This window comes from Odontomachus brunneus, unplaced genomic scaffold (assembly GCF_010583005.1).
Source record: "Odontomachus brunneus isolate Ranch 3 - 2012 unplaced genomic scaffold, Obru_v1 Obru_scaffold_154, whole genome shotgun sequence".
Taxonomy (NCBI): domain Eukaryota; kingdom Metazoa; phylum Arthropoda; class Insecta; order Hymenoptera; family Formicidae; genus Odontomachus; species Odontomachus brunneus.
Window position 1 is genome coordinate 19,567 of NW_022639604.1, and position 14,015 is coordinate 33,581.

Here is a 14,015-nt window from a genome sequence, read left to right on the forward strand (position 1 = left end):
CGATCATATTGATCGATTAAAGGATAAAAAATATTTCAGTAGTCTAGACTTGAGAAACGGGTTTTATCATGTGAAGATGTCCGAGTGTTCAATAAAGTATACGTCGTTCGTGACGCCGCTCGGGCAATTTGAATTTCTCCGCATGCCGTTTGGCTTGACAAATGCCCCCCGTGTATTTCAGAGATTCATTAACGAAGTTTTCGGAAATTTGATCCGGGAAAACAAAATTTTGTTATATCTCGACGACATCTTAGTCGCGACCGAGAGTCTGGACGAACATCTGAGTATTTTAAGAGAAGTGTTCGAAGTAGCTAGACGACACCGATTGCAGTTCCGGCTCGATAAATGTTTCTTCGTACGAACGGAAATCACGTATCTTGGTTATTTGGTTAACGAGTACGGTGTGCGACCGAGCACAGAGAATGTTGAGTGCGTAAATAACTATCCGGTTCCGCGAAACATAAAGGAAGTACATCGATTCGTCTGTTTAGCCAGTTATTTCCGTCGGTTCATCCCGAAATTTTCGGTGATAGCTAAGCCATTATACGATTTAATAAAGAAAAATGCCCCGTTCGTGTTTGGACCGGAAGAAAACCGAGTTTTTGAGACGTTGAAGCAACTATTATCCTCGCAGCCGATGTTAGCGATATATTCCCCGAAGTGTGATACGGAACTGCATTGCGACGCGAGCACCAGTGGCTTCGGCGCGATTATGCTGCAGAGGCAGAGCGACAAGATTTTCCGGCCAGTATTTTATTTTAGCAAGCGAACGACGACGGCCGAGTCAAAGTATCACAGCTTCGAGCTGGAGTGTCTCGCTGTGATTTATGCGATAAAGCGGTTCCATATTTATCTTGCGGGTATACCGTTTAAAATCGTGACAGACTGTGATAGTTTCCGCCTTACGTTAAGTAAACAAACGGTCAACCCGCGAATTTATCGATGGGCGATATTCTTGGAACAATACACGTACGAAATTGTACATCGACCCGGTACGCGTATGAGTCATGTTAATGCGTTAAGCCGCTGTCATAGTGTCCTTGTTCTAGAAGCAAACTCGTTTGAACAGACTTTGTCGATCCAGCAAGACCGGGATAAAGAAATTTCGAAAATCCGTGATAGACTGGAAACGTCGAAAGATAAATTTTACGAGTTAAGAGACGGTCTCGTTTACCGTAAGGACAAGAATAAGAAACTCTTATTTTTCGTACCCTCATCGATGGAGAATAATGTAATACGCACGTGTCACGACGATATAGGACATGTCGGAATCGACAAAACGGTCGATAATATTTGTAAAATTTATTGGTTCCAACGGTTGAGAGATAAAGTTAAAGCCTATATTTCGAATTGTTTGCGATGTATCGAGTTCAACCCTTCGAGCGGTAAGAAAGAAGGATATTTGCATAGTATACCAAAAGAAAATTTGCCGTTTCAGACAATCCATATCGACCATTGTGGTCCTTTTGAGAAAACCAGTCGTGGATATAGACACATTCTTTCAATTGTTGATGCGTTTACGAAATTCATAAAACTGTATGCGTGTAAGTCGACGACGTCCGAAGAGCTAATCAGACATTTACGGAATTATTGTCAAGCGTATAGTAAGCCTCGACGCATTGTGAGTGACCGCGGAACGGCGTTCACTTCCGATCGGTTCAAAGAATTCGCAGCCAACGAATTTATCCAGCACGTACTTGTCGCAGTAGGTACCCCGCGTGCGAATGGACAAGTAGAGAGATTCAACCGTGTCATCACCCCAATGATCGCGAAGTTGTGCGATGATCCGATAAAGTGGGACCAAGTTTTAAATAAAGTTGAGCATGCGATTAACAACACTGTATGTCGTTCGACGGGAGAAACTCCCAGTAGATTGTTATTTGGCGTCGATCAACTCGACAAAGTAAACGATAGTCTTAGACTGATTCTTGATTCAAGTTCGGACGGAAACCGCGACTTATCTTTAATAAGGAGTTCTGCCTCTGAGAGAATCGACAAATGTCGAGAGGAAAATGAAAACAACTATAATCGGAAACGTAAAGAGGCAAACCGTTATCGCGAAGGCGATTATGTTATGATACGTAACATCGACACTTCGGCGGGTAGTAACAAGAAACTAGTACCGAAATACAAAGGGCCTTACATTGTAAAAAGAGCGTTGCGCTTTGACCGATATGTAGTAGGTGATATAAAAGGGTTTCAAGTTACGCAGAAGCCTTACTCTGGTGTTATTCCCGTCGACCAAATGAGACCTTATATTCGTTAAGTAGTAATTTTGTAAAAGTTAATTTGGTTTATTGTATACGACGTTGTAACTTTATTTTCATTTTTGCATTGTTAGAGCCGTATGACCGGGACGGTCATATTGTCAGGATAGCCGACTGTAGGCAGTTCGGTTGAGAACCGAGTGTAAATAGTTCGGTTGAGAACCGAACGATTCCTGAAACGCGTGAAAGACAAAAGAAGGGCTAGTACGTTGGGAGCATCGTTCTCCCCGTTTTCCCCCTCCAGTCCGGCGGGCGAAAAACAACTGCCGAAGCAGTAGAGGTGGGGCGAGTGTCGCGAGCGTGCGAAGACATGATCGCACTATGTAGAAACGAGTCATTATTCTGTATCTTGTAATAAACTGTTCTATTTCTCTTTATTAATCGGGTCTACCGTATCGCATTGCCGAATCCGATCGTCCATCCCGACTGAGTCATCCCCACACATATCTTAAAAAATATAAGGGAATTATATATTGTATTTATAAAATCGCCAATATTCGAATCCAAAGATCTAAATTTTGTGTGTATTACGTGTGCACGCGAAACGCAGAGACTTTATGTTAAACATGTGTCAGAGCCGTACCACGATTATATACACTTATAGTCATTTGAGCAACCAAATGTGATTGTACTACTTGAAACAGAAACTATTTTCGTAAAAACATGGTTTAAATCTATAAAAGCAGTAATAGCGCAAAATTGTCCGTTACTTTTAACCGCAGATTCGAAAAGTACAGTAGAAGAGAATGTAGATAAAATACAAGAAGAAACAGATACAAGCAGAACACGATTGTACAGAAGAAATAAATTCCGCGGTTGTACACCATACAGAGACTATATAACTGGAGAATTTTATAACCGAAATGCGCACTTTATTATGTATTCAGGAATTTAAATCACATGACCGACCCAGTCCAAGGCTAAAAGTAATGTGTTTGATCATAATTTTATTCTAATATAGATTTTATGACATTACATTTTTAATAGAATTCAGGAATAGATAGTAATTTTCTTACTGAGAGACATATTCAGACATAAATGAATAGTATGTAATTTCTTATTCTTTCAAAACACGTATACCATGTTATATATAAGATAACAGAATGATTACCGCATACATAATGTCTTAAAATTTTACAATTTGTCGCATGTTATTCCGTAGTTATAGGTATTATATGCAGCTACAGTCAATCCATAATGAGTTTTATGTAATTATCTCGTAAATTCTTCCTTTATCGTCTGCGTGTTCTGCTAATGATATGTGATAGGAATAATTGTAAAACATTTTATATAAGTTATACTTTTATGCTGTACCTTGTAATCAATATAACTCGTTGCATCTGTTATAATTTTTACTTTTCAAATGGTCAAAATATATTAAAAAGCATAAAAACAACCTTGGAAATATTAGTGCCTTCCGAATTTTCACGTTTTATTGTAAATTAAATACAAGTGTAATCATAATCGCCGATGAAATATAAGTTTTTTTAATAGTATACATTTGTTAGTAAATAAATATCTGGGTAAAAATTGTTCATACTATGCTCAAACAAAGTGTATATAAGATTGCATAATATTATCCGTTATATATCGCATTATTTTCCACGATTAGCGGTAAGTATAGCATAAAATAGCTTTCTGAACATATTATATGTTTATGAGCATCATGTTACAACTAGACACACTGAGAAAAACTACATTTCAATATTTATTTGTGGGATATAAAGTATATTGTGTAACACATTTATGTGTAGGAATAAACTTTATTTCACAGAAATAAATTTTATATCCTGCAAATATATTTTCAAGTATCTGTTCTAAGTGCCTCCGCAAACTAGTCAGAGCTAATTGGTGTTACTACTTTGTACATACTCGTTTAAGTCAAATAATTTATGCTGTAGTCAGTAGATAAAATGGGTGATCACCGAATGATGGTATTACAACGTACAATGTTTGCTTTTAACGTATCGCTAAAAATCTCCCAGGTGAAATTTTAGCACAATTTTGCACATGAAATACTTAACCTCTGTATTTGAAGAATCTGCGGGAACTGAAAGATCAGCGTACGGTTTTTTTACAAAAAGGTATTTGTTATTGGAAGTTACATAAAAGTTTGTTATGAAATATACCAACAATTACACACATAATCTTTATTTTATTTAAATTTATTGAACACGGTATATTTTTAGGTGATTTATTTACTACAAGGTTTAAATAATATAAAAATAAACATTATAACTTACTTTCGACAAAATAATACTTAAAACTTTTATTACTTAACTGCCCGTTATGTAAAAACTGTTTCATATATAATTATGTACAACTAAATAAGACCAGGGTTTCTAAGGATAATGAAAAACAAACACGAATGCAATAGTGTTATCTTAGTACTACAAACGTATAATATTAAAGTTTATGGGAGTTTAAATTTATTAAGTTTGTGGGAAGATAAAATTGTTCAGCGTGTCAGACGTACGTTCAAAATTTTATTTCAGCAATCGGGTGCGGCGAATCAACCTTCCACACTTAGACCGATTTTGTACCCCAGTATTAACACGAATTTTTATTTACACACCCGATACCTCCAACAATAAACATTGATATTACATGTTCGTAATATTAAAATGACACTACTACATTCATATTCGCTCTTTAATAACCTTAGAATCTTTGTTAGTTATTTGCATTATATAGAGGAGCTTTATACATAATTTAGTTAAATAGGATCAGATAGATATATGCAAAGTAATGTATGTTTCGTTACACGATTATATAATTTTACATGGCTTTGTACATAATTTTGTACGAGGCTGCTTAATGCTGTTTATGTATAAATATATATAATCCCTCATTAAATATAATTATGTAGACGTACACATAATTTATTATTATTTATTATTAAATAAATTATATATAAATGTACATAATTTATATGCAATTTTGTACAACTATATAGCATTTGGTATTTCATAATTGACATTGGTTTCTGTGTCTCGCTTATAAAAAATAATATATTTGTATAGAATTTATTGTTTTCTTAAAAGTTCTGTTATATCGCTGAAAAAAATCAATATTGCTTGGTAATGAGGCATTATTATTTAAAACAAGAATTCCAAACTATTTTTTTAAATTTTGACTATTGTGTAAATTGTTTTAAACCATTTTCTATCAGAATAATAATTTGTTGAAAACCTCACAGCAGTTATGTAAGTACTTGCACACTGATACACATTATACTAATATTTGTCGCATACATAATGTTGATCCATCATTTCAATGTTGCGAGTAAATATATTATAATGCTCCGTGAATACTTAACGATACGTTATATAAGTCCTGATAGCATCGTTATAGCCGTTAAGATCTCCGCGTGTCTCTCGATCTTCAAAGTTAAGGAACACATACCGTTGTCATAACATGGACAGCTGATCACTACAGATCAAAAACATTTCTTTGACGGATTAGTTTACTTGAAGTGACCTCTATAGTACATTATCAAAATATTTAAAATTTTGCTTGAAATTACCACAAATTTACCAAAGCATCTTTCTTCTAAATGTTGTAATATATTTTCAGTTTTTTTAAGTAGATTTTCATAAGGAAAGAATATTGTCATCCTTACACCAATGAATATTCATAGGCTCTTATATTGTTAGTTACAATTTATCTTGTCAACAACATTTTCGATATAATCATATTTGTATTCGTTATTAGTGTCACGTGTATTATTACTGGTTATACATCTATATATAAACATTCCTGTTACACTCTGGGAACTTATCGAGTTTCGCGCATTATTTCGAAGTAAATATTACAAACAAAATACTAGTAAATGACAATTACTAAGACGTATTGCGGTGGATTTAAAGAAATTAGTAGATTTTGTGGGGCCATACACAGAAGGTAATTATAATCAGTTTTTTAATCCAAATGTTTGTCATGTTTGTAAAACATGGCTCAGCAGAAGCTTAATAACTTGTAATCAGTGCCATATGATTTCTTACTGTTTCATGGAGCACCAGGAAAGAAATAAATGTTCACATTTGGAAATCTGCAAAGTTATAGCAACTGCAATAATGGACAAATACTTTTGGGTCACATACCGCAACCCGGAAGAATGGATAGAATCACGGAAAGAAATTTTACAAAAAATACTAACTACTCTATCACGCTGCGCATACCGATATGAAACGGAGATGATAATGTGCACTAAATCGTGTTACGTGTGTTTTCGACAGGCAAACATAAGGCTCTGCAGCACTTGCTATTCAGCCAATTTTTGTGATGATTACCAAATATTATTTAATCTATTTCATAAAAAATACTGCGATGAGTTGTTGCTGTTACTGAATACGAATATCGCCTATATTAACGGCTGTATGAAGAAGACAGTCGAGTGTCGATACGGACAAAAGTTCCTCTCATTTCCTGGTGAGAAACCTTATCATAACATTATTACATTTCTTAAATATTATATACCCACAAAAGATACACAGTATAATATTAAACTTTTATACATAGAATAATATTAAAGATTCGTAATATAATATTAAACTTTCCTTATTCAACTCAGCACTGGACATGTGAACATTATAAATGTTATGCATATGTATCCGGTCCGATGACGTTATACTACGCATTGCAGGAATCAAACTTATTATCACTTCCATGCACTGAATGTAAACACATTGTTCATGTTATAGATATAATTAAAATAGATGGAATGTATTTACATATTTGGCATATTTTCTTACATATTTAAAAAAAATAGAACAGCTGTATATTGTATTTATCAAATCGTCATTGTTCGAATCCAAAGATCTAGGGTTTGTGTGTTCTACGTGCAATAACTATAATCAGAAACTTTATGTTAAATATGTATCAGAGCAATACCACAATTATGTACGCTCGGATTTATATGGGCAACCAAATGTGATTGTACTAGTTGAAATAGAAGCTTTATTTCTAGGAAAATGGTTTGAATCTATAACAGCAAGAATAACGCAAGAGTGTCCGTTGCTTTTAACCGCCCATTTGGAAAATATAGCGCAAGAGAATGTAGATAAGATAGAAGATGTGATAGGAGCAACCAGAATTCGAATATACAGAAAAAATAATAAATTTGTCGGTTGTCCACCCTATAGAAACTGTGTAACTGGAGGATTTTATTACCGAAATACGCATTTTATAATGTATTCATGAATTTAAATCACACGACCCACCCATTCAAGAAAGTAATGTATTGTTTTATCGTAATTTCACTTCAGTACAAATGTGATAGCACTCATTTCTTAATAAAATTCAGGAATAAATATCAATTTTCTTACTGAGGGATGCATTCAGACACAAATCAATAGTATTTTATTTCTTATTTTTTCAGAATACGTTAAACTTATTATATAAGAGATAATAGAATGATTACGGCATACATAATATCTTAAAATTTTACACTTTGTCGCATGCAATTCCATAATTATAGGTATTATATATAGCTACGATCATTCTCTACTGAATTATGTATAATTATCTTGTAAATTTTTCCTTTATCGTCCGCATGTTCTGCAAATGATATGTGATAGGAATAATTGTAAAACGTTTTATATAAGTTTTATTTTTATGTTGTGTCTTGTACTAAACATAATTTGTTGCATCTTTTACAACTTTTACTTTTTAAATTGTCAAAATATATTAAAAGATATAAAAGCAATCTTACCTTCCGAGCTTTCTCATTTTATTGTAAGTTAAATACAAGTATAATCATAGTCGCCAATAAAATGTAAACTTTTTAATGCGTTCGTTAGTAAATGTATATTAGGTTTTTCTCTCCTGTGTTTGTAGAGATGTAGCATATGTACACTTTGCTTTAATACGTTCTGAACACTTTCTGATATATTCCTGGATATATCCTATAATCTAATAAATAATAAAATTTAATTTTACGTAATCACTAAAAAAGGAATTCTTTCATTGTGTTGGCTATCGGCTATGTTCTAAAACGTACCCGGGTAAAAATTGTTAATACCATGCTTAAACGAAATGTATATATGGTTGCATACAATTATCCATTAAATATCGCATTATTTTCCACGATTAGTGGTAAGTATAGCATATAACAGCTTACTGGACATATTGTAAGGTTATGAGTATCATGGAAAACTAATCACGCTGAAAAAAAATATATTTCAATATTTATTTGTGCGATATAAAGTGTATTGTGAAACATTCGTGAATAGAAATAAACTTTATTTCGCACAAATAAATTATATATTTTATAAATATATTTTGATGTATTTGTTCTGAATACTTCCGCCGACTAGTCAGAGTTAATTGGTATCACTAATTTGTATATGCTCGTTTAAGTTAAATAACTTGTACCTTAGTCAATAAAAAGATTGGATGATTACCGAATGATGGGACTATTCGTATTACGACGTGCAATGTTTGCTTTTAATATACCGCTAAAAGTCTTCAAGGTGAAATTTTAACACAGTTTTTTACATGAACTACTTAACTTCTCTATATGAAGGATCGGAGGAATCTGAAAGATTAGCCTACTCTTCTTCTAAAAAAACGGAATTTATAGAAAGTTATTTACAGTTGTTTGGTTATTTACTTACAACAATGTTTAAGTAACATACAAATATAATTTAAAAGTTACTTATTACATGACAGTATTTAAAATTTCAATTACTTAACTACCCGTTATGTAAAACTGTTTTTTTAATATTATATATAATTAAATAAAATTAGATAGATGTATTAAAAGTTATGTATATTTCGTTACATTATTACATATAATTTTGTATGATGCTGCATAATGCTGCTTATTTATAACTATATATAATTGCTAATTAAATATAATTATATATAAAAATACATATACTACTATACTATATAGTTACATAAATTTATATGTAACTATATAGTATTTAATATACTTTAATTGACTTTGGCTTGTGTGTGTCTCTCATTCAAAATAATATATTTATAGAGAACTTATAATTTCGTTAAAAGCTTTGTTACATCGTTAAAGGAAATTCATGTTAATTCATAATGACGCATTATTATTTTAAATAAGATTTCCCAATAGTTTTTTGAATTTTTGGTTATTGAGGAAATTTAAATTTTGAACCATTTTCTGTTTAGGTTAATTATAATAATATCTTGTTCAAAAACTTAAAGCAGATATGTTTAACTATTAGTTAAACATAACTGCAGTTATTATTAACTAGCACAGTAACACGCATTACACCAACATTTGTCGCATATATAACGTTCATCCGTTATATCAATGTTTGAGAGTAAATATATTATAATGTTCTATGAATATTACAACGGTACATTATATAAGTCCTAAAAATATCGTTATAACCATTAAGATGCCGCTCGTCCATCAAAGTTAAGTAACACTTACCGTTGTTGGAACATAGAAAGCTGATAACTACATATAAAAAAATGTCCTCTTAACGGATTAGTTCATTTAAAGTATTCTTTCTAGTACATTACCAAAATGTATAAAGTTTTGTTCGAACATAGCACAAATTTACTAAAGTATATTCCTTTTTAAACTTTACGGTATATTTTCAGTCCTAAAGTAGATTTTCATAAGGAATGTATCATATTGTAATCTCGCACTGATGAATATTTCTAGTTCCTCATATTAGTAGTTACAATTTATTTTGTCAACAACTTTTTCGATACAAACATATTTGTATTCGTTATTAGTGTCGCGTGTACTATTACTGGTTAAACATATATATATAATTCCTGTAAATATTTCTTTTACACTCTGTAAGTTGTCGAGTTTCGCGCATTATTTTGACGTAAATATTACAAGCAAGGTATTCATAAATTATAATTAAGAAGTTTTGCGATGAATTCAGTCGTGTATTCAAACCAGATATTAAGATTTTATGGACCATACACAGAAGAAAAATATAACCAGTTTTTCAATCCAAACGTTTGTCATGTTTGCAAACGGCCCAGCAGATACTTAATAACATGTAATCAGTGCAATATGATTTCTTACTGTTCCAAGGAGCACCAGGAGCTACATAAATATTCACACTTCGAGATGTGCAATGCTATGTCATTTGTAATAACGGACATATCGTTTTGCGACACATACCGTAATTCGGAAGAATGGATGGAATCACGACAAGAAATTACAGTAAAAATACTGGCTGTTCTATTACGCAAAACATACCGGTATGAAACAGAGATGTTAATATTCGCGAAATCATGTTATGTTTGTTACAAACAATTAAACGTCAAGCCGTGCCAAATTTGCTATTCAGCCAATTTTTGTGATGATCATGAAATACCTTTTAACCTAAAACATACGGATTGTTGCGCCAAGCTGTTGCTATTACTGAACATGAATATCATCTATATTAACGGTTCAGTGAAAGGGATTATGTCTGAATTCAAGTTCGTCAGATTTCCTGGTGTGAGACCTTATGATGACATTGTTACATTTATTAATAATTATGTATTAGGCAATAATTTATGTACTCTTCCTAATTACGTTTCTAATTCAACACGCTATTGGAAATTAAAACCTTACATATTTTCTGATTATGTATCTGGTCCGCTGACATTGTACTACGCGTTACGGGAATCAAACTTATTATCTCTCTCTAGCATCACGCCTAAATATATCGTTCATCTTGTAGATGCAGATATAATAGATGTTATATCTTCGCAATTTTGGCATATTTTCTTACATATCTTTCGAAGAGTAAAGGAACTACATATTGTATTTATAAAATCGCCAATATTCGAATCCAAATATCTAGGGTCTGTATGCTCTATGTGCAGACGCTATGGACAGAAAATTTATGTTAAATATGTAGCAGAGCCGTACTACGATTATGTACACTTACAGTCCTTTGAAAAACCAAATGTGATTGTGCTACTTGAAACAGAAACTATTTTCGTAAGAACATGGTTTCATTCTATAGAAGCAGTAATAGCTCAAAATTGTCCGTTACTTTTAACCGCAGATTCGAAAAGTACAGCAGAAGAGAATGTAGATAAAATACAAGAAGAAACAGGTACAAGTAGAACACGATTGTACAGAAAAAATAAATTCCGCGGTTGTACACCATACAGAGATTATATAACTGGAGGATTTTATAACCGAAATGCGCACTTTATTATGTATTCATGAATTTAAATCACATGACCGACCCAGTCCAAGGCTAAGAGTAATGCGTTGTTTCATCATAATTTAATTTTAATATATATTTGATGACATTACATTTTTAATAGAATTCAGGAATAGATAGTAATTTTCTTACTGAGGGACATATTCAGAAACAAATGAATAGTATTTAATTTCTTATTCTTTCAAAACACGTATACCATGTTATATATAAGATAACAGAATGATTACCGCATACATAATGTCTTAAAATTTTACAATTTGTCGCATGTTATTCCGTAGTTATAGGTATTATATGCAGCTACAGTCAATCCATAATGAGTTTTATGTAATTATCTCGTAAATTCTTCCTTTATCGTCTGCGTGTTCTGCTAATGATATGTGATAGGAATAATTGTAAAACATTTTATATAAGTTATACTTTTATGCTGCACCTTGTAATCATTATAACTCGTTGCATCTGTTATAATTTTTACTTTTCAAATGAAAGTATATTAAAAAGCATAAAAATAATCTTGGAAATATTAGTGCTTTCTAAATTTTCACGTTTTATTTTAAATTAAATACAAGTGTAATAATAATCGCCAATAAAATATAAATTTTTTAATAGTATACATTCGTTAGTAAATAAATATTATGTTTCACTCTCCTCCTTTTGTAAAGAGATAGCATATGTAAACTTTGCCTTAATACGTTCTGAACACATTCCTGGATATATCCTATAATCTAATGAATCATAAAACTTAACTTTACGTAATGACTGAAAAAGTAATTCTTTCATTGTTTTGGTTATCGGCTATGTTCTAAAACGTATACGGGTAAAAATTGTTCGTACTGTGCTCAAACGAAATATATATATGATTTCATAATATTATCCGTTATATATCGCATTATTTTCCACGATTAGCGGTAAGTATAGCATAAAATAGCTTTCTGAACATATTATATGGTTATGAGCATCATGTTACAACTAAACACACTGAGAAAAACTACATTTCAATATTTATTTGTGGAATATAAAGTATATTGTGTAACACATTTGTATATAGGAATAAACTTTATTTCACAGAAATAAATTTTATATCCTGCAAATATATTTTCAAGTATTTGTTCTAAGTGCCTCCGCAAACTAGTCAGAGCTAATTGGCATCACTACTTTGTATATGCTCGTTTAAGTTAAATAAATTATGCTGTAGTCAGTAGAAAGAATGGGTGATCACCGATTGATGGTATTACGACGTACAATGTTCGCTTTTAACGTATTGCTAAAAATCTCCAAGATGAAATTTTAGTACAATTTTTTACATGGACTACTTAACCTCTGTATTTGAGGGATCTGCAGAAACTGAAAGATCAGCGTACGTTTCTTTTACGAAAAGTTATTTGTTATTTGAAGTTACATAAAATTATTTAAAGTTTGTTATGAAATATACTAACAATTACACACATAATCTTTAGGTTATTTAAATTTACTGAACACAGTATATTTTTAGGTGATTTACTTACTACAATGTTTAAATAACATAAAAATATACATTGTAACTTACTTTTGACAAAATAATACTTAAAACTTTTATTACTTAACTGCCCATTATATAGAAACTATTTTATATACAATTATATATAACTAAATAAGACTAGGGTTTCTAAGAATAATAAAGAGCGAACACGAATGTAGTGTTATCTTAATAGTACAAACGTGCAGGGTTGGGAACGTTATTTTTGAAAGTAACGCGTTACCGTTACCGTTACTTGCGGTAAAAAGTAACTCGTTACCGTTACATATTACTGATTCTAAAAAGTAACGCGTTACCGTTATTTGAAAAGTAACGACAAAAAAATCGTTACTTTCCGTTACTTTTGTAAAAAAAAAGTTAAAATCGGCATATAAAACGAATAGTAGAAGAGACTGTACATAAATTATACATATATAAAGACAAAATATAAACGGGAAGCACACTATATTGCATAACGACATAAAATCCATACTACATTAGTCGCAAGTCGCAAGGTCGCAAAGAAATTGACTAATCATAGTCGATTGTTCTCCTTGCGATCGAAAAATAATCAATTATGATTGGTACAATATCTTTGCGATCTTGCGATTGCGACTAATGTAGAATGGGTTTAGGGGCGTCGCACATGAATTGACATAACAGTAACGTAAGACGTACCGTAAAAATGGACCAATTACTATCGAGTATTCACAAAAATGGGGACCTTACGGTTCGACGATACTCAAAGTGATTGGTCAGTTCTTACGGTACGTCTTACGTTACTGTTATGTCAATTCTTGTGCGACGCCCCTTAAGTGTGGTCTACAATGAGAACTTAAGCCATAAAATTTAAGCTTTAAATCCTAAGCCGTAAGAAGTTGATCAATCACAGTCAATTATAAGAAAAATAATTTCTCACGGCTTAGAGATTAAAGCTTAAATTTTATGGATTAAGTTCTCATTGTAGGTCACGCTTTAGAAGCTTTCTACAGTAAGCAAAAAAATTTAAGTCGCAATAAAATTGACCAATTACAGTGGATTATTCTTCTAATAATCGACTATGATTGGTCGATTTTATTATGACTT

At 31.9% G+C, this 14,015-nt stretch overlaps 1 protein-coding gene and 1 long non-coding RNA gene across 5 annotated transcripts; one reads left to right on the plus strand and one right to left on the minus strand.

Moving 5' to 3' along the window:
• The first annotated feature begins 5,482 nt into the window (after nucleotides 1-5,482).
• LOC116850757 lies at nucleotides 5,483-7,993 on the plus strand. Of its 4 annotated transcripts, XR_004379427.1 has the most exons (4): nucleotides 5,483-5,828; nucleotides 5,982-6,170; nucleotides 6,284-6,698; nucleotides 7,237-7,993. XR_004379427.1 is itself a non-coding variant. In XM_032829393.1 (3 exons), exons 2-3 carry the CDS (start codon nucleotides 6,260-6,262, stop codon nucleotides 7,467-7,469), a joined length of 672 nt encoding a protein of 223 aa, XP_032685284.1. In that variant the 5' UTR covers nucleotides 5,483-6,170; nucleotides 6,254-6,259; the 3' UTR covers nucleotides 7,470-7,993. The 4 variants fall into 4 exon arrangements, 3 of the variants coding, with proteins under 3 accessions (XP_032685284.1, XP_032685285.1, XP_032685287.1); XM_032829393.1 differs by having other exon boundaries at nucleotides 5,483-6,170; nucleotides 6,254-6,698; XM_032829394.1 differs by having other exon boundaries at nucleotides 5,483-6,170.
• On the minus strand, nucleotides 7,651-9,909 carry LOC116850758. The gene is made up of 5 exons (XR_004379428.1): nucleotides 9,682-9,909; nucleotides 8,643-8,829; nucleotides 8,269-8,432; nucleotides 7,981-8,180; nucleotides 7,651-7,826 (listed from the first exon to the last, which is right to left on the minus strand). It is a non-coding gene; the product is annotated as an uncharacterized LOC116850758 (long non-coding RNA).
• Between the last annotated feature and the right edge of the window lie 4,106 nt (nucleotides 9,910-14,015).